At 42.1% G+C, this 21,310-nt stretch overlaps 1 protein-coding gene across 4 annotated transcripts in view; it reads right to left on the bottom strand.

The window, feature by feature from the left end:
* The window catches only part of LOC139156589 (meprin A subunit alpha-like), a 25,145-nt gene continuing 3,835 nt past the window's right edge, over window positions 1-21,310 (bottom strand). The window contains exons 3-15 of one of the 4 annotated variants that reach the window (XM_070732414.1): window positions 20,410-20,486; window positions 16,688-16,712; window positions 16,500-16,556; window positions 15,672-15,712; window positions 15,516-15,591; window positions 14,561-14,678; window positions 13,830-14,005; window positions 13,431-13,652; window positions 12,099-12,233; window positions 4,693-4,908; window positions 2,514-2,981; window positions 1,778-1,945; window positions 1-192 (exon numbers count right to left, since the gene is read on the bottom strand). In XM_070732414.1, coding sequence (XP_070588515.1) covers window positions 164-192; window positions 1,778-1,945; window positions 2,514-2,981; window positions 4,693-4,908; window positions 12,099-12,233; window positions 13,431-13,652; window positions 13,830-14,005; window positions 14,561-14,678; window positions 15,516-15,591; window positions 15,672-15,677 — 1,614 coding nt within the window. In that variant the 5' untranslated portion in view covers window positions 15,678-15,712; window positions 16,500-16,556; window positions 16,688-16,712; window positions 20,410-20,486 and the 3' untranslated portion in view covers window positions 1-163. Of the gene's footprint in view, window positions 193-1,777; window positions 1,946-2,513; window positions 2,982-4,692; window positions 4,909-12,098; window positions 12,234-13,430; window positions 13,653-13,829; window positions 14,006-14,560; window positions 14,679-15,515; window positions 15,592-15,671; window positions 15,713-16,499; window positions 16,557-16,687; window positions 16,713-16,804; window positions 17,840-20,409; window positions 20,902-21,310 lie in introns of those variants that run through there. The other 3 variants (XM_070732415.1, XM_070732412.1, XM_070732413.1) reach the window with 3 other exon arrangements.

Raw genomic sequence — 21,310 nt, forward strand, 5'->3', positions numbered from 1 at the left:
TGCATGAAACAGTGGATTTTATTGTTATTCTTATGTTTTCCACTTCTATTTTCAAGGAACAAGGCCAGTAAATGTGACTCCACAGTCCAATTGCCAGAAATTGTTCAGGATAACTGATGGAAGCAGAGGAGACGTATATTTGTTTGCCGAGAATTCCAAGCATTTATAAAACACTACCTGGATCATGAATAACTGCAAATATGACCAGAAGGGGAAAAAAAGAAAAAGATAAAGCTTTTAATTATAATTGTCAGCAAGAAGCAGAAAGATAAATTACATGATCTTTGGACTTGAGAAATAAAGCTGATAAAAGTTTTTCTGCCCAGTAAGAAGAACTTTCATGTAAAAATAGAAGTTCAATCATTCAACTGATCCAGATGCAGATGTACCCAGAGAGCTACATGATTACCTGAATCTATATTTTATTTTACAATGAAGCCCAAATAGTGCTGTGATTTTTTTTCTGCATGAATCCACATAATATAACTAGGTTTAAATCTGTGTGGTCATAATACCTTATATAATTTCTGTATGCATCTCACTTGATCATGGCAACTATGACATTTCACCCACACCACCTGTGTTTGTTGCTCATTTAATAGTCACACTGGCAAGCTATCCTGACTAAGTTTCTTGTCTTTTCACTGTAGTGTTTCCTTTTAATATTTGATTTTGCATTGAGGATTCCACACTTTGGGCTGAGCACTTTTTCAGTTTGTCTTTAACAAGAACACTGTTCTTTGTGAGATTCCCTTCACTCCTCATATTAGTTACATCAAAAATATATACATCCTCCCCCTATTCTGCGTCTTGCTCTGATTTGCTTCTTCTCATCTGATATCTATTAAAGTTATGCAACAATCTGATCACATCAAATCTAAAAGTGGTTTGATGTGATCAGACGGTTGCATAACTTTGGTAGGTATCAAATGAGAAGAAGCAAATCTGATAACTGTGCTCTTATCTATTTGGGTTTTTTTTGCTTAAAACACTTGCCAAATCACCCTCATATACTTTGTGTCTATGATTTTTCTGTCGTTTCCCCCTCTTATAACTCTGAACCCACAGTCCCTTCTCTGATTTCTACCTGGGCTTCCTGTCTCCTCTTGAAGCCAATGCAGACATTCTATGGTGCTGGTCTCCTATTCTCTCAACTGTTCTGCCCTGATATGTGTCTGGTCTTGTTGTTGCTTCTACAGTTGTGCTACCACATGCAGTCTAAAAACCTGTTTCTTCTATCTGGCAAATGTGGCCTTATCTATCTTCCCTAACTAACCTCACTGCCTGTTCGGACCCTTACGCGCCACATAAATAACCTGGAAAAAATAATTTTTAAAAAATCTGAAAAAAGGATGGTGAACGCATGCACATTGTAAGAACTCTGTTTCTGCACATGCTCTGAAAGAAAATTAAAAATTAAAAAATCCCCAAAAGAACCAATTAAAAAAAATGATGGTGGCGGCGGCCACAGACCGGCACTGACCGATCTGGTTTGGTGACATCATTGTGACCAGCAGATCACTACCAATTCAGGTGAATCGGTCCAAGCCAGGAGGTACCTGGTCCAGCTTTAAAAACCAAATCACACATATAAAAAAAGGTGTGCAGCCTTTTCAAACATCACAATAAAAATTCCTTCTTAGATGATGATGTGAGAAGTCAGTGAACCAATGACAATTCAAACTCAGGTGAAGCAATTCTGCTTTGAATATTTTAAATCTTCCTGTGAAGAGCTATAATTTTCAAAGACTTCAATAAAATAACAATAAGAACCTACCTTCAAAATTTGTAAAAATGAGAAGATTGTCGTTTTTAACATAATTTTTCCGATACAATTCACTGTACGGCAAGATGTAATGCCATCCCCATCCAGGGCCTATATGGGTGTTATAGAAAGGATCAAAATATCCAGTAATGTCGGCTTTATCCCAAAAAAGTTTGCCATCTGCCAAGTAAAATAAACAAATAACCATAAAAAAACCTGAAGCGGATCAATATTTTATATATACAGTATATAAAACCACCAAACATTTTTAGTAGGCTATATAAGATTCAAATAATCAGACAACGTTCCCATCCAACCTTTTTTAAAAGAAAAAGTATCTATTTGGAATATAAAATAATTTTGTCTCCGTGGCGATGGTGGGGAATGTTGTCCCCCCTACTTTTTATAAAATCTGTGTTAATAAGCTTTATGATTCTCCAGGAGAATTCCTTTAAAAAATCCAATTACCATAACTTTTATTATAATTAGCTTCACATGTTACAGAGTACTTTTGAAAAATGGAGACCTGCTTCTTGAGGCTAACCTAGCCTTCAAAACTAAACATTCTGTCCTATTGATGCTACACTATCTTCAACAATTTTATGATTTTTAAACTATACAATTTGATTTTAATCTATCCAGTCATAGGGATTATTTCAAATCAGATTTTTAGCAGCTGTAGAATTATGTTTCTAAGCAAGAGAGAAAGCAGTCGGTTGTCCATAACCAAAACACCCCTTTGACTTACTGTAACGCTGGTCGGGGTCTGTAACAAAACTTCGGCTTGCTGACATTCTTTGGGTGATGTCAGAATTTTGATCCACTATGTTGAATATCACTTGTCTGTTCCCAGCTGGCCACTCTAATGCTGCATCATTCTGGCCACTACATAAAGAAAACATGATTCCTAGGTAATCTCCATTTGAGTTGGATGGACCACGGGGGTAGAGACTGAGCACAAAGCAGTAGCCTTCAGAGTTATAAAACATAGGGCTTGACAGATAATCTCCTTTTGAAGAACTCTTTAAAATGGAAGTGAAGTTGTTTATCTGCCAAACGCTGGTAGGACACTGCATTTCCGTAAGGGTGATGTCATCAATGTGAATTCCTCCTTTGGAATTCTGTGGGTCTCCTTTAAGGCCTTGAAAAACATAGCGGAATTTGGTCTGGCTGTGGAGAGGAATGCTTGCAAAGTTCCACTGTTTCTCTCCATCACCTGAAAAGGGAGAATGGGAAATCTAATATTGTTTGTTTTTTTGTTTGGCTGCTTGTTTTTACTCACTAACTTACTTGCTTGCTTGCTTTATTTATTTATCAAGTGTAATAGATATATGTATAAATATGATTATGAGTACAGGAAAGATATACAAATAAATGGGGACAGTAAGACAGGGATGGTAGGCACATAGGTGCGCTAACTCATTTTATGCTGCTTTTCGTACAATGATCTCAAAGTGGTATTTAATAAATATTAAGTGAGGAAGATATGAAGATGAAATTATTATAATGTAAAAGAGTTGATGAAACAATTGCAAATTTAAAAAAGCTGGAAAGGCCTCTACCATAGGATTGCATTCCTCTGATACCATGAATAATGTTTGCGGACGATTATATGACCACAAGAAGCAACAGTTTAATCAAAGTGAATTCTAAACTTTGCTTAATAGTAAAAATAAAACTTGAATGCCTTTTGAAAGAAGACTGCTTTGTGTTCATTTAATCCTTCTGCTCTTGGCTGGACACATATATGAAAGACTAACCTGGCACATATTTTAACAGAATGGGGTTTCTGGCACATATTTTAACAGAATGGGGTTTCTCAACTTTGGTAACTTTCAGATATATGGACTTCAAATCCAGAATTGGAGTGGCTGTCTGACTGGGGAATTCCACACATCTTAAAGTTGCTGAGGTTGAGAAACACTGTAATGGAGTGATGATAAACTGTTTGGCATGGAAATTAGGAGATAATTTGCATGCCTGTGTGTGTCCCAATGTGTCTATGCACACACACACACACAGCCATTCTTTTCTACTTGCTACAGATCTCAGTACAATTTCCAAAACAGGAGAGACGGGTGGCTTGATCTGTCTCACAAGATACTGTTGAATATTCATTACCATAATCTAAATAGTTGAAATTTAAATGTTCACATCTGATTGGTTGTTGAATTGAGCGGGAGATTGGTTTGAGCGTCAGTTTCTTTGAGCGGGAAAAAAAGACAGTATAAAAACAGAGACCCGTAGCCGTTTACTCCCCCTGCGCCAACGAGTGCTATCGGCTTAAGATACTACAATTACTATGCTAAGAAAAATAAAGAATTATTGAATAACGAGTGACTCAACTCCATTCATTTCAATGGCGATGAAGGACATCTTATCCACGCTCCATTACCATGGATAACCAAGGACTAGCCAAAGTGCCTGACCTGTTCGATCCCGAAAAAACGATGTGGGACCAATACATGGGAAAGTTTGATGTATTCCTGGAATCGTCAGGTATGAAGGATGCCGACAACGGTCGAAAAAGGGCTATTTTTCTTAATTACTGTGGGACTCAAATTTACGACTTAGCTCAGACCCTGATTGACCCTCTGCCCGCGAACTCGGTACCTTGGGACACCCTAACATCCAAACTTGCTGCCCATGTCTGAGTTAGCTGGATGAGGGGAAAGATTTCTCCCTTGTGTCAAAATGTGGAAGCTCACGGACTGCATCAAAGGCTGGCAATATGGCATGAAGGGAGAAGACAGGACAATTCTTATCCCCTCTCTGCAAAAGGCCAACTTTTTACTGGGTTTATTACCCACACCAATTAGATATTAGATATGAGAATGCAAAGATATCTGATGCTCTCTTCAGAAGATAAAGTATAGTCTTGGATGCCTCATTGTAATAAAATCTGCAAAGGTCACTTGAGAACTTACCACGAATGCTTTTCCGTTTTATCGACTTCCCAACGTTTCCAGTACCATCGTCAGTTTTAAGCCATACAATCAGCTCATCTTTTGGACTGCCATCAAATTTATAATAAAACTGTAGACACTTCTCATTTCTTCTTGGATAAAGAATACGGGACTCCAAAATGGCTGTTTCACCTGAAAGGCCTTTGGTGGTATCAAAGCTCATAACGTAGTCTTTATCTGTAAAATAGATGAAGATTTAATGCCCTGTGGACTATGATTCACTTGGGGCAATTGTGAAGCATTTCAATAGGTTTAAACGGAGGCACTTGTTAAAATAGCGCCGGTGGTCTTCATCCCCCGGTGCCTTTTGCTGGAGGCCCGGGCGACCCAGAGACATGGCAAAGCCGCCCTCTTGGTTTCGGCCGAGATCTCGCGAGGCTTCGCGAGATCTCGGCCGAAGATCAGACCAGAATGGTCTGATCAATGACGTCTCTGGGCGGGGCCTGCCAGCCCTATAAAAGGGCTGGCAGGCTCGGAATCGGCCTTTTCGCCCGGACATCATCTCGGCAGACACTCGGCTGGGTGTCTGCTGCATCAAGTGGCCATTTTGAGCAGCCTCGTGGCTGGCCACCATTTTAGGAGACCTCATTGGAGGCTTTTCGGCAGCGTTTCGTTGGGGCGAGAAGCCCTTTCAGCCTTCCTCGGGACCGAGGAGAGCTTTTTTCCACGGGACTTTCCCCTTAGTGGGGGGAGGGGGGTCTCCCGGACGGCCCCAGGGGGGGTGGTTGGAAAGGGGGGTGCGGCCCAACAGGTTCAGGTTCACTGAGGCCTTTGGGGTTGGAGCGCACCACCGGTTTCTCCTCAGGAGCAAGGAGGGCGTTACCCACCCTTTGCTTACTTTCCCCTTGGGGGGTGGGGGCTTTTTATTAGGCCCCTTGGTGGACTGGGAAGGGCAGCCTCCCAGGCCCCCCTTTTAGGCCTGGTGCTTTGGGCTTGGGCCACCCTGCTCCATTTTTATTTAACGTAATATTAAATAGTAGTAACAGTGCAATGGCCCCTAAACGGCAGAGGGCCCCAGCTCCACCGGCTGAGCCCATGACAAGGCCGAGAAGGGCAGTTAGGCCCTCGGCCCGGGCTCATGCCAGTATGGGAGAATCCCAAGATGGAGCCCCGAGGGGGGATAGGTCTGGGGCCCCGGTTGCTGATGATAATATGTCCTCTCTTTCTTGGGCCAGGGTCATTGAAAGACTGGACGACCTCGAACGTTGGCGGTCTGCGTCTGGCACGGGGGGTGCCTCCCCGTCAGCGCCTGCGGCCCTCGGCAGAACTCCGGAGGAATCAACAGCCCAAGTCGGGCAGATGGCCCAGCCCGGGCAGGTGGCGGCGTTCCTGGGCCCCGTAGGAGCGGGGCTCCCATGGATGGCTTCTACCCCTTTGGGGGCAGGTGAGATCGCACCACACCTAGCATCCTCACCGCTCCTCCCTCTGCCCGGACAGGCCATTGTTCCACCGGGTTTTTGGGAGTGGGGTCAACTTTCCAGGTACACATGCGGGCACCTGTAGCCAGGTTTGGACCCCGCCAGCTCTGGCTGCGCTTGCTCAGGCCCCTATGATGGCTTTTCCGTCGGGGTCAGGGGTGTCAGGGGCGGGGGTCATCACAGCTTGGGACCCTCTAGCCAGTATTAGGGTGGGGGCCATCCCCTGGGGGCTGCCAGCCACGCCTCTAGGGTTTCACTTACATCCCTCAGTCAGGGAAACCATTTGGAAAGGGGAATATGTCGATCTTTTCTCCCTCCTTAATAGGGAGGTCCCCAAAAAAGATAAGGATGGGGAGGCACAGGTAGAGAAGCCTAAAAAGACGAAAGTCAGTAAGTGCTTCAGCTCTTGGCTGTATGCTTATCTGACTTACGCCACCATAGTGATTCAGAGGCAGCCTGCTAGGGCTGCCTCGATGCTTAAATATATTGATCTGATAGCCCGTGCTCATTTCGAGTACAAGGGCACAATTTGGCGTAACTATGACAAGGCTTTCAGGATGCGGGTGGCATTCGATCCCACTCTCCCCTGGGACATGGTCGTTCCCGACTTGTGGTTTGCGGCAACCTACATGTCTGGGAAAGAGGGTTGTGATCGCACAGATAGTGGGCACTTTATGGAAGAGGAGTCTCCAACGTCCACCCCAGCTAAGGCCGCCATGGGGGGTGCGGCAAAGGCTGCCCCTCCCCCATGTCATGAATTCTCTGTAAAGGGGGCTTGTTTTCGCCCCTTTTGCAAGTTCAGGCATGCTTGTGGGAACTGTGGGGGTACTCACGCCGCTTCAGTGTGTCCCAGGCCCAAAAAGGGGAAGGACAAGAAGGGAGAGGGTCAGGCTAAACAACCCCCGCCCGCTGGGGGAAAAGGGGCCCAGCCCAATTAAGCTTCCAGTGCTCAGGGATTGGCTGAAGAATTATCACCCTCGCTCAAGAGCGGCTGCTCTCCTGCAGGGCTTCTCTGAGGGATTTAGGATCCCTTATGTGGGGATAAGAAAAGCTTTCATGTCCAACAACCTCAAGTCGGTTGTGGGACATGAAGACATCGTTAGGGCGAAAATACAAAAGGAGGTGGCCAAGGGCAGGGTTCTGGGGCCTTTCCCAGAGCCGCCCTCCCCAACTCTAAGGGTGTCCCCTTTGGGTGTGGTCCCCAAAAAGGCGAGTGGTGAATTTAGGTTAATTCACCACCTGTCTTTTCCAAAAGAGGAATCAGTGAATGATTTCATTCCTGATGAACTTTGTTCGGTCCGCTACGCATCTTTTGATGCGGCCGTGGCCATGGTTAGGAAGTGTGGGGTTGGAGCCCTTATGGGTAAATGCGACATTAAGTCGGCATTCCGGCTCCTCCCCATACACCCAGATGACTTTGAGCTCTTGGGCTTCCACTTCGAAGGTGGCTTTTATGTTGACAGAGCATTGCCAATGGGATGCTCTGTCTCGTGCTCTCTTTTTGAGAGCTTTAGCACCTTCGTGGTGTGGGTGCTCCAGAGGCGCAGCAGTCTGGGTTCGGTCGTTCACTACCTCGACGATTTCTTGTTAGCGGGGCCCGCGCGTTCAGAGCAATGTTTTGCTCTAATGCGGGACTTTGAAGCCCTTGCGATCAATTAGGGGTGCCTTTAGCACCTGAGAAGACCGAGGGCCCTGCTACCAAGATTACTTTTCTTGGTATTGAATTAGACTCAGAGGAGCAATCTTCTAGATTGCCCCTAGACAAGTTGGTCAAGATACGGGGTAAGCTCGATTTATTATTAGGCTGCCGTAAGGTCACCCTTCGGCAGCTACAAGAATTAGCGGGGCTTCTTAATTTTGCCTGCCGGGTCATTGTTCCTGGCCGGGCTTTTTCCCGGAGGATATATAACGCGATGAAGGGGCTGCGTTTGCCCCATCATTGTACCTGCCTATGCACCGGGGTCAGGGATGACCTACGTGTATGGCGGGAATTTTTAGATAAGTTTAATGGGTTGTCATTTTGGAGGCACGAGCTTCTCTTGGAAGCTGAGTTGCAGTTATGCTCAGATGCCGCGGGGACCTGTGGGTTCGGGGTTATATTAGGAGACCAGTGGTGTCATTCCGCTTGGCCTCCGGAATGGAGGGCCTCTCCCCTGGTCAAGGACTTGACCTTTTTAGAACTCTTTCCCTTGGTAGTGGCCTTAGAGCTTTGGGGGGAGCAGTTTAGGGACAAAACCGTGCACTTTTGTTGTGACAACCTGGCTGTAGTCCATGTTGTGAATGCCCTGTCCTCTAAGAGTGACAGGGTCATGAGGCTTGTCCGCCATTTTGTGCACAGGTCTTTATCCCTAAACGCCTTATTTTTGGCTCGACACGTCCCCGGGTTAGACAATGGGATTGCTGACACCTTGTCCCATGGTCAGTTGTCCAGGTTTTGGACCCTGGCTCCGTGAGCCCGCGCGTCACCAGAGGATTTCCCCGCCCACCTTTGGAGCCTGGGCGGGCTCCCGAGCAGTGGAGAGCAGAAGCCTGCAGGGCCATGGCCCTCTCAGTGGCACCAGGCAGCCTGAGGGCTTATCAGCATGCAGGTAAGGAGTTTGGGGATTTCAGGCAAGATAAGGGTTACACTCATAGTTGGCCTGCCCCAGTGGAACACCTGATGGAATTTTGTGTACAGCTTAGGCAGTGTGGCCTTTCAGTTAGGACAATTAGGTCCAAGTTAGCAGGTCTCGCCTTTTTGGCTAAGGCGGGCGGGTTTCGGGACCTTGCTTGTGACTTCCACATTCAGAAGATGCTGGAAGGCTGGGTGAGAGAGCAACAGGGGACCCCTTTGGATAGTCGCCAGGCTCTGACGGTGCAGCAGCTGTCGCTTATTAATCAAGCTTTGGACAGTCTGTGTGCCTCTCTGTGCGAGGCCCGTCTCTTTAGGGCAGCGACTTGTGTCATGTTTTTTGGGGCCCTGCGGGTCAGCGAGGCTATAACCTCCTCGCAGGCTGACAGGTCGCTCCGTGCCTTCCAGTTTGCTGATCTAGAGTTCAGGGACGGGGGTGTCTCCCTTGTGGTGAGACAGTCCAAGACGGATCAGTTGCATAGAGGGGTTAGGATAGAACTTAGTGCAGCCGCCGATCAGTCTGTGTGCTTGGTGGCCGCTCTTTATCACTTCTGTAGCATGAGAGGATCAGGGCAATGGTACCTTTTTAAACACCAGGATGGTACCCCTCTGACCCGCTATCAATTCTGGGTTCTAGTGTCCAGGGCTATGGTCAAGATAGGTATTGATCCCGCCGGCTATGGAACGCATTCGTTCCGTATCGGCACCGCCACTAGCACGGCACTTTCAGGTTTCCCGAGCCAAAGGATTCGGGAGATCGGCCGCTGGTGGTCAGCAGCCTATTTGGGTTATGTGAGGCCTGCTGAGGGGATAGGGCAGGTTCTTAGGCTAGGTAATCTCTCTGGGCCTTCTTCCAGGTAGCCCTGCCAGTACGAGACCGACGGCATTGCTTTGTGGTCACAGCATGATATTTTGGGCCAGCCACTCAACAGCAAGAACCGCCGTGGGGACCCAGCTGTCTTTGGGCGATGGGTCAATGTCGTCTGGATGGGGAGAAGAGGCATGCTGTGGGAAGGTCTTCTACTGCTTCTACTGGGAGGGCGGCATCCCATTGCTGCGCCCACGTGGTTAGTTTAGCACCTCGGTGGCAATGACCTGTGCATGCTTGGAGGTCTGCCCTTGATCTGCCAGGCTCGTGAAGACCTGCGGTGGCTTCGCACTGTGTGGCCCACCACGCAAGTGGTGTGGTCTGAGATCCTCCCGAGGATCACTTGGAGGGACGCCATTTCCCTTAGGGCCATTCACCGGGTTAGACGGAGAGTTAACAAAGCCCTGAGCAAGGTAGTCGGAGAGTTAGGTGGGGTTGTAGTGGCCCATCCCCACATCACCATAGATCAGCCGTGGCTTTACCGGGCTGACGGTGTTCACCTGTCAGAACAAGGGAACACCATCTTCTTACAGGACCTGCAGCGGTCACTGCGCGAGCTGGTGCAGTTAGAGGTGGGAGTCGGCGGGCCAAGATAGAGATCTGACCCCCGCTCCGTGGCAGGTTAGGGGCAGAAAACTGGGTGGTGGTTTAGCAACTGCATGTTCTCCGTTGGGCATCTTTGGGGATGATTGACAGGTTCTCTCCAAAGGCTTGTGGTTTTGGCGACCTGAGCAGTTGGGGGGAACCTGTCTTTGGGTCCCGCCCATGTAATTCCCCTTGTAGGGGTTAGCCAGTGGGACCTCCCACATGCAAGTGCATGGCAAGGTCTCAGATGAGGGAGTGGTCCCTCACCTGGATTAGCATGGAGCTACGCCCATAAGTTGCCCTGGAAGTTTATTGTACGTTATTTTCCGGCCCGGAAGTAATTGTTTGATCCTGCAGGTCCTTGTTAGGGTTATAGTTAATTATGCTAATTATGCTAATTTATTTAAAATAAATTATGCAAATTTATTTTAATAAAAATGAAGTTTTTAAATCCAGCTCTTGTGTCCGTGTCGTTACTCCGCCTCTCCTGCAATAGCGCCGGTGGTCTTCATCCCCCGGCGCCTTTTGCTGGAGGACCGGGAGACACGGAGACATGGCGAAGCCGCCATCTTGGTTTCAGCCGAGATCTCGCAAGGCTTCGCAAGATCTCGGCCGAAGATCAGACCAGAGTGGTCTGATCGATGATGTGTCCGGGCGGGGCCTGCCAGCCCTATAAAAGGGCTGGCAGGCTCGGAATCGGCCTTTTCGCCTGGACATCGTCTCAGCAGACACCCGCCCGCCCTCCCTATCTTGCAGTGTACCATTTGGTGTCGCCCTATGGGGCCGAATAGGAATTTTTTGCGGTCCTGGCGTTTAGCCGGGACCGTTTTTTCACCTATTCCACACTGTTGAGACGGATAAGTGGTAAGGGGGTGCTTGCACCTGTTTTAGGTTAATTGGCTTACCTTTGGTCATTTGGGTAGGCAGGTTAGGGGCCGAAAACTGGGTGGTGGTTTAGCAACTGCGTGTTCTCCTTTGGGCATCTTTGGGGATGATTGACAGGTTCTCTCCAAAGGCTTGTGGTTTTGGCGACCTGAGCAGTTGGGGGGAACCTGTCTTTGGGTCCCGCCCATGTAATTCCCCTTGTATGGGTTAGCTGGCGGGACCTCCCACATGCAAGTACATGGCAAGGTCTCAGGTGAGGGAGTGGTCCCTCACCTGGATTAGCATGGAGCTACACACATAAGTTGCCCCGGAAGTTTATTATACATCATTTTCCGCCCTGGAAGTAATTGTTTGACCCTGCGGGTCCTTGTTAGGGTTATAGTTAATTATACTAATTATGCTAATTTATTTAAAATAAATTATGCTAATTTATTTAAATAAAAATGACCCAGTTTTAAATCCAGCTCTTGTGTCCATGTCATTACTCCGCCTCTCCTGCAATATGCTACTGTAATATTATAATAAAAGTAATATTAGCATTCAAAACTTTGGTTTTTTAGCCCTGTCTATTTCAAAGGGTTGGCATTGTTTCTGCAGGTCTGAATATGCTTCTATCCTTCCCATTATCTTTCTGAAACCTGAGAAGGGTCAATTCTTTTGCACCCCAGACCAGAATTCTTTTGTTTGACCATTGCCTTGGTTATGGATCTTCCTCTGATCCTCAAGGTTTTTCTTTCTGCCCACAACATATATACAGTATATATATTTAAATGCCCATATATTTACACTATACATATGTATATGTATATAAATAATATTTCATCATAAGGACATTTTGATTGCTGATTATTTTTTCACATATTAACACTTTGGATACAATTAATGTTTCTAATTCTCTTTTTTTCATATGCTATATCCTTCCTATTATCTTTGATTACTAAATGATTTCCAGTTGTACAGCCACTTTCTCATCCATTTAAATTACACATTAGTCTGTTACCTAAACAGTGGTTGTTGTTATCTCCACGTGTAGTCAAGGTATGTTCCCAGTCCTTGTCGTCTCTTGCATTTTGCACCATGCCACAGATATTGATGGACTCAAATGTACATTGGTCAAGGAGAATAAGACTGGAAGCTGCAAGAAAACAATTCCTGCATTTCAGATCAAAGAAATCTAAATACAAATAAGACAGATCTCTGTGCTGCTTAAAAATCTCTTTCCAAATCAGTATTGTCTTCCTTCAGAGATTTAATATATCATGAAAAATACCTTGTTAAGGCAACCTAGACAGTCTGAGAACCATTCCCAGTTCCATATGAGTGAGTATTTGTGTAGCATTATCTGCTATAAAATTGACAAATAGTTGACTCAATTTAACACAATATTTTATAGACTAAGGGATGCAGTAAAGTAGATGGGATGCCATAAATGATCAGAGGGCATTGATGGCAATTACTGAGGAATAATAGTTGTATCCCTTCTGTTTCAGGGTCACAGGCAGTCTTAGGCCACAGGTTGTGTATTCATTGATTATGTAAGGTTGGTGATTGTTAAATGAAAACATCTGGATGTTACTTCTTTGGTTAACTTAATTTCCTCATTGCAATGGTCCTTTTCAGAGGTTATAGATTGGTTAGGATAATTCATGCTTATAAGCTACTAAAAGATTCTTCGGGAAAATACATGCAAAGCATGCAAAGCTTAAGAAGTTGCAATGGGTGTGTCTGCATTCTGATGAACCCCCAAAACACCTTTGTGCTTTGAATTCTGAAATTTATAAGGTGATAGACTTAGTTGTTAAGGAATGTTTAAGATATAAGCTCCAAAGGTGTTAAGCTGAAGAAACTTCTTGGATGAAAATTCAAAGGTCTTCAAAGAGAAACCAGAAAGTCCAGTTGCTTCTTTAAAAAGCACCTTTGTGACAACCATGACCTGGATGACAGGGAATCTCTCTCTCTCTCTCTCTCTCTCTCTCTCTCTCTCTCTCGTATTTTTTTATTTTTCTCCACATTAAAAACATACATACTGTACAACATTGTATACAGTACTTTCAATATAATAAGCATGTATTATTTTTTTATGTGCAATAAGCTGGATCACATTCCAATTTTGCTTTCTCTTATTTAGTCTGTATCAATCTGTCCTCTCTCCACTTCTCTCTTTCTAGCTCAGACGGCTATTCCGTCTCTACTGCCTACTTTCTTACACCTTCTCTCTCCTTCTACAACGTTTCCTTTGCCTTCCTTCTGACTGAGAATCTCCATAGACATTTTAACATATAAGGTCATTATTACTATAGCATAAAAATTTAGTAAAATAGAATAAACTTACCACAATGGTACATGCGGTTAAGCCTTTCTAGATCTATCTTGCTCATATCCTGGCTTTGCCCAATAACATTATTAAATTCTGGAATTTTTGTTGTAATTGAAGGGACGTTACTGTTCTTGTTGAATGAATAAGGTCCATAATGCAAGACAGATTCATAATCGTATGGAGTGTTTAAATCCGAAATGAAACTGTCATCATATTTGTCAAAGTTATATGCCTTACCTAGAAAAGAAAATACCAAAGCTTTTAGACAAAATTGAAAACCAATGCTTTAATATGTGATTAAACAATTAGACAAGACAATCAATTATAACAGATCTAACTTGTACAACTTGGTCCCTAATACATTACTCAATACATTGTTTACTTTATAATACATTTTCTTTCTCTTCCACTTACCATCAATGATTTCATTCCACCAAATTTTAACATAGTCATCTCGATCAGTGCGTGACTGTTCATGATAAAATCCAAGGGCATGCAAGAGTTCATGCTCCACAGTATCTTTATATTCACAGCGTGATCCAATAGAAACGTACTGGCCATTCTGAAGATCTCCCACATGGGACCAGCATCTGTTATACCATGATATGTGCATTTATTCAAAACATCTCATTTAATATGACAACTAATATAAATATATAACCGTTTAGGCTAGAGGAGCCAAACGATAGTAGAATGAGAGTTTCCCATCTACTGCATAGCATGCCATCTTATTTTTCTAAGCTACCAATTCCAAAAAAATATACTGATGCTGCATTACATCATCCAAATGCAAACCTGGGTGATGCCTATTCTTATAGTTCTTAATAGGCAGGAAATCCTAGTGCTATTTAGATCTTAATAAACAGGCCTTATATCGAACGTTCATGAGCTTTGCAAAAATGCACAAAGATACAGAGGAATGCACAGAAACTGTACAGAGGAGAAAGTGTAGGTGTGGACAGAAAATCTTTCTATATTCTTTCAGAAAGAAGGGAGTGGATGGAGAAATTATCTATTTTGTGCATTATACTAAAAATGAGGGAAGGAGTATAGTATCATTTTGTACACTTAAACTATGGGCAATAATTATTTAAATGCAACCGCTATTTATCATAACATTAGCTTGTCTGTTTGAATAAATTTACCCATCCAGTTTTTCAAATTGGAGGTAGGACTTCTCTCCTTCATAGGGTTTAAAGTCAATGCAAGACTTCAGTCGAAACATCTCAAATGCTTGCAATATGACACCCTTGGTATTCAGGTCTGAAAGAAAAGAATGCACATTTTATATTCTTATCCAGACTGTATACAAATGAGAGATTCAAAACTTGATCTTAAATAAAGCATGTAAGATATTTTTACATGGATTTAGGTTTATTGGATTTATATGCCGCCCCTCTCCGCAAACTCGGGGCGGCTACCATACCCACCTACAAAAGTATTTACATACTTTGACTACAATATAAAAGGTAAAAAAGAAGACAAAGGCAAAATATTTCTGGAAGGATTCTCACTCGTTCATTTTTTAAAATCTATCGTAGTATCAACTGATGCTTTGGAGCAAGGATAAAGGAAATGACTAGCAAAGCTACCTTCTTATTATTGGAATGGTATTTGGTTCTAAATAGTACTGCCCTTTGACATTTGAATTCTTCTTCAGCAGTAATCAACATTAAATGTTCAATGCACAAACACACACACACGCTACATTTGTGTGTGTGTTTGTGTTTGTTTGTTTGTGTGTGTGTGTGTGTGTGTGTGCAACCTATTTTTGCTGATAAGTGAAAAGAAAGGGAGACTAGTATAGATCTATTTCAAGATTATTATGCTCTCATTAGCTAGACATTCCCTTCCCGCGATTTGAACCAAATAAGGGTATGTTTAGCTGAAGAGAGCATAATAAACTTGAAAGTGATCTATGTTTCTATGTTTCTAATAGGTTACACATGTGTATTATAGTTTGTCGACTATAAAATTTTATCTGTCTTGGATATGGCCCCACATGGGGCCAAGAGGCAAAAAGGAAAGCAGAACTTAATCCATTGTATTGATCAAACTAATGATCAATCTTGTATTTTAGAGCAGAAAATGTCTTTTTACCTATACTGGCGCCCATTTTGTATGGAATTGGAAGTTTCCATCTATAGGAGTCGTTCCTCAGTGCATTCTTCTCACGCTGTTAAAAAAATATAAACTATGTTTTTTTAAAGTTCATTTTGTAACCTCTTTATAAAGAAGTAGATTAACCTTACATACCGGCATGATAATGTCCCCTTCAAATAACTTCTTTCCTGTTGCTAAAAGTAAAACGAACAATAGTTAAGGGCAAAGCATTATTTAAAGAATCATTAGGCATTTTGTGTTCCCTAATTTTTAAACACATAAACAAAACAATAACAACAACCAGTATTTGATAGAATTTTTTCCGGTTTACTATTTAACTTGTCCATATCTAATCCTGGAAATCAGGCTGGATTTTTGCTGCATTGCTATACACTTTTGCTTGGACATTATTTTAACTGGACATAACAAATTGAATAGACATAGACTGGATGTCATCAGTCATACATAGATGTAGGCTCTTTATCACAAGCAATCTCTCAGAGCATTCTCTAATGGAGTGGGTAAAGAAGTAAAATAATTATGATAAATGAGGAAGATATGATCAGTGGAGAAGGGAGAAAAGAAATAAAGGAAGCAAGTCACTTTATTTTTGTTTCTCCAAAATTGTCCTCAGAGAACAAATCAGCTCTCCATTTATGTGACATCCCTACCATAAACTTGAAGGATGCAGTCAAAGATCCTTCAAAGTTTTCTTTTCCAAACTAAACTTTTCCATTTTCCTCATTCTCTTATGCTGCTTCTAATTCAATACTGTAGCACTCAAAACCTCACAGTCCTTCCACACCTTACCATCCAAAATGGCCTAAGCCAAAATGCTAACTCGATTCATTGTTTTGATGTTCTATATGTAGTCCTACTCTTTTCTACTGACTCAAGTAAGTATTTTTTAAATTTTATATATTTATATATATAAATATATAAATATACAATACAATAGTTCTCTCCCCTGGATTTGCTTACCTGCATTGATTTCAGGGATGCCTTGCCTAGGTTTTCCTTCATCTAAGGAGTGTCCTTCTAGAATAACAAATAAATATATACATTAGTATCAAATATGTATTTCTTAACAGATAATTACTTAAGATTGTATGTTTCCCATTTTAGAAAAAGATAGATATTTATTTCTTTTTGAGTTTGTTTTGATTTACCTTCATGTTTTGTTGCCCTCCTGATCTGAAATGGCAATTGGACATTTTTAGAAACTCAAGCAAGGGAAATAAAACAGTATTATATCAAATCCAGAATTGTCTAGGAAAATATCATACCGTAAAGGTGGAAGAGACAGTCAGCAGTGCTGCCAGGCAGAGGAGCCAAGGTGGAGACATTTTGGAGTGGCTTGGAATGATTGAGGGCATGGCATAAATAGTGTTTAAACATTCTGGACTTTGTATTCAGTGTCAGAGAAAATTATTAAATATTAGGCAACCACAGGCTAATATTTAAGCCATCTTATTATCTCTTAATTACATCGTAAGGATCAATAGACTAGACATTTTTTTCTTTATATAGTTTTCCCTTCTTTCTTTAGAGAATCAGAAATAATATTGACATTATTGCTCATTTAATTTAATTTAATTTATTGATCTTTTAAACCGGCCAACTCTGTGCGGACTCTGGGTGGCATACAGTCATGATAAAATAAGAAAATACAGAACAGAAAACAATAAACAGTATAACAACAGTAGTAAAATAGCCAATTTAAGAAACTCACAAATATCACATTCATTCAACAAACATTCATATCTCTGAGGCCAACTATTTATTTAATGGTCCCCGGACCTGCCAACAGAGCCATGTTTTCACTGCTGGGGGCAGTTGGTTCCTTAGAGCCGGAGCCACCACAGATTAGGTCCTCCCCATGATCCCACCAATCGGCATTGTTTAGCCGACGAGACCTGGAGAAGGCCAACTCTGTGGGCTTTAGTCAGTCACTGGGAGTCACATGGCAGAAGGTAGTCCTGTAGATAGTCTGGCCTGATGCCATATAGGGTTTTATAGGTGATAACCAACATCTTAAATTACATTCAGAGACCAATTGTACCCAGTGCAGCTCGCGGAGTGATGGAGTTACGTGGCTGTACCTAGGCACAGCCATTACACCTCACACAGGTGCATTCTGTACTAGTTGCAGTCTCCGAATGCTTTAGATACTTAAAGACCTGTTCATAAATCCCATGAATAATAGCTATATATAATGAACTACGTAAGTGCCGGTATTAATAAATAATACACTGGTCTGGCCAATCTCTTATTTATTAATAAAAATATATATTATTTTATGTATGAGTTAATTATGTATTTACCCCTAGAGAACAGATGGGGCCAAATGAATTAAATGAATGGAACTGAAAAATACCCCTATTTTTCAAAAGAGGAAGAAATAAGAACTAAGGTATTACAGGCCATCAATCTAACATCTATATTTGTGGCAATTCCAGAACAAATTATAAATGCATCCATCTGTAAGCACTTTGAAAATAGTATGACAATTACCAGGAGTTTGCCAACATCATATCTTTCCAGGTTAACTGTACCCCATATTTTGACCAGATAATTTACTTGGAAGATTGAAGAAATGCTTCAGTCATGATATGCTTTATTTGATTTGACAAACTATCCAGTAACATGGTTAATTAACAAATTTGCTAGTTTGAAATGGATAGAATGATAATTAAACTATCCTGATTGATGCGTTTATCAATTATTCCTCACCACATTGGAAGGAAATTTTAATTTTAATCTCGGTCTTGCATTTTTCAACATTTTTATTACAAATGAGGAAGTTTATCAATTTGCAGATAGCATAAAATAGATACTGTTCCCTTTAACCCAAAAAATAGAAAATTAAAAACACTCAACAGGCAATAATAATATTTTGAATAGAAATTAAAGCAAATGTATATAAATAGGAAACAGAATTCAAATGATTACCAAATACATCTGTTGCCATTATCTTTTCTTTCCTGATGTTAAAATGTCAGGATCTTTTTCAGAATCTTTCTTATTTTTAACCCAACAGTGTTGTATCTTCTGCATACTTCAAATTATTTATGGTTCTTCCTCCAATTTTCATTCCCAAATCAGGTAGTTCCAGGTCTAATTTTCACAGTGTATACTGGTAGATTTAACAAAAATGGTGATAAAATACATTCCTAGAATGGAAGTTACCTGGCTTGGCAAGTAGAAAGATATTGGGACAGTAATTAAGCCAGCCTTGTGATATGGATACAAAAAATAGCATATGGAATTATAAGTTGCTTCAATAAAATATGATTTCTATATCTGGGGAGGGGGACTTTTCTACTGTATCATGCAAAGGAGGTAGAGAAACAGGTTTAAGCACAAGACCTTGAAATAATCTTTTTTTAATGAGTGCAGAAATAGCAATATTGTAGATAGAGAAACTTAATGACCTGATTAGAAAATATTTGGAGGGAGTGCCACAGGTGTCTGACTCAGGACTTTGCAGAATAAAACACTTATTGATCCATGTGCGATTCCCTGTATCTGTGTGGTGGAGCTCACATTCATGATCTACATGATTCCTCCATATTTATCCTGAAGTCAATTTTGGTTGCTTCTTCATCAAAAGCAGTTGTATTTTGGTATCCTCCTCCTCAAGTACTGTAGAGCAATATCATCTGCCTCTTGTTACATAGGACAACAATTTGACTACATTAATTTTCAGAGTCTGTTGCAAAGATTATTGAAAGGTACTCCCAAAATTTTACTGGTAATATTTATTTAACTTAACATGGCATTACTAGAATATATTCTGGAACATACAATCACTATGGCATCTACTTTTAGTAACCTCCAAGTCCTACTTGATTCACACGTCTTATGCAGCCAACCCTGAGTGATCTTTACCATGAAGTCAATCAAAAGTGTTATTTGATTTGGATTCTACTTTTTGTGACTCTGTCTTTGGCAAATAAACTGCCTTAAGTATTAATGTGGAAAATTAGGAGCAAAGGTGTTGTTTTGACACAGGAAGGACTTTGCTACTGTATATCAATTAATAACTGTTGACAACATGTTATGAGCAATAGCAGATAGCAATGTCCTAGGAACAGTAGCTATATGATCCAATTTATATCTTTTACTATCCAGAGAACTAAATTGCTGACCTATAATTTTGTAATAATTGAGTCAGAAGGGACATAAAAATGCTAACTTTCATTTAAACCAAAGCTAGCATTTTAATCGATGCAGACACAATCGTTTGTTTCAAGTGTTCTTCAATAAATCCGCTAATGTGATGCACATTTTTTTAAAAAAATGTGCAGGAAGAGAAGGAGCTTTATTAACCCTTTGCCAGTGCGGTTTTCCAGTACATTGGATTCTTTTCTATAAAAACACAAAGTATATTTAAAAGGAGTTAGCTTTTACAGGAATTGCACTTATTTTTAATAACTATATCCTGTGACTTATTCTACAGTGCTGTTTTTCCATTGCACAGAGTTCCTTTAGCAATAGTGCAGCATTTTTCAAACTTGGCAACTTCAAGATGTGTGGACTTCAGCTCCAAGAAAACTCATTTGGAATTCTGGGAGTTGGGGTCCACAAATCTTAAAGTTGTGAAGTAAAAAAAAATACCTAACTTGCTTGTGTTATTATGCAAAGCTACAAAAGAATTATTCGGATTAACAAAGACAGAAAGGAATTTGAGGAATCTTCTAGTCCAACTCTTTGCTTAAGAAGGACACCCTAGCCCTCTGGATACCTTTGCTTAAGAAGGACGCCTTAACCCTCTGGACAAATGATGGTCCAATTTCTTAAAAACTTCAACTATTAGACCATCCATAATTTCTGAGTGCAAGCTGTTCCATTGATTAATTTTTCTCACCAACAGGGAATTTTTCCTTACTTCTAGGTTGGATCCAGGAGATATTTCCTATACAGATTTCCAGGTAGCACAGAAGTCTTGTTATGTAGCAACTCATTCTATAACAGGACAAGAGGGACCCTTTAGTCACCTTCTTTATTGTGTAATTTACCTTTGATCTTAGTCAGTCAAACTCTTACAACTAAATGCAACCTGGATGCTTGTGGTTAGGATGTTGTGGCTTTGGATGAGAGCAAAATAACCAGAGTTACTATGAAACCAGAGACTCTATGTGTAAGCAATCTAGCCAAAAAATATTGCTCAAAAAAATAAAAGGAACACATAAACAACAGAATACAACTCCAAGTAAATCAAACCTCTGTGAAATCAAACTGTACACTTAAGGAAGCAACACTGATTGACAATCAATTTATATTTATATTTTTGAGCAGTACAGTGATCTCTCGGTTAGCGCGGGGGTTACGTTCCAAGACCTCCTGCGCTAACCGATTTCCGCGTTATATTGGATGCGGAAGTAAAACCACCATCTGCGCATGTGCGCCATTTTTTTCATGGCCGCACATGCGCAGATGGTGGAGTTTGCGTGTGGGCGGCGGGGAAGACCAAGGGAAGATTCCTTCAGCCGCCCAACAGCTGATCTGCTCCGCAGCGCGGAAGCAGCGAGGAGCCGAAGATGGGGTAAAGGCAAAGGGGAAACCCCATCTTCGGCTCCTCGCTGCTGCCGCGCTGCGGAGCGGATCAGGTGTTGGGCGGCTGAAGGAACCTTCCCTTGGTCTTCCCGCTTGCCGCTTGCCAGTCCACACACGCCCCCCTGGATGAGCCGGCCACAGGGGCGAGGGGTGGGGATGAAGGGGCAGGACTTCCCGGGCGGAAGGCATGCTCGGCTCTGCCGCTCCAGCCTCTTTCGGCCGAGCCTCCCCGG

Source organism: Erythrolamprus reginae, chromosome 1, assembly GCF_031021105.1.
Source record: "Erythrolamprus reginae isolate rEryReg1 chromosome 1, rEryReg1.hap1, whole genome shotgun sequence".
In the NCBI taxonomy this organism is placed as follows: domain Eukaryota; kingdom Metazoa; phylum Chordata; class Lepidosauria; order Squamata; family Dipsadidae; genus Erythrolamprus; species Erythrolamprus reginae.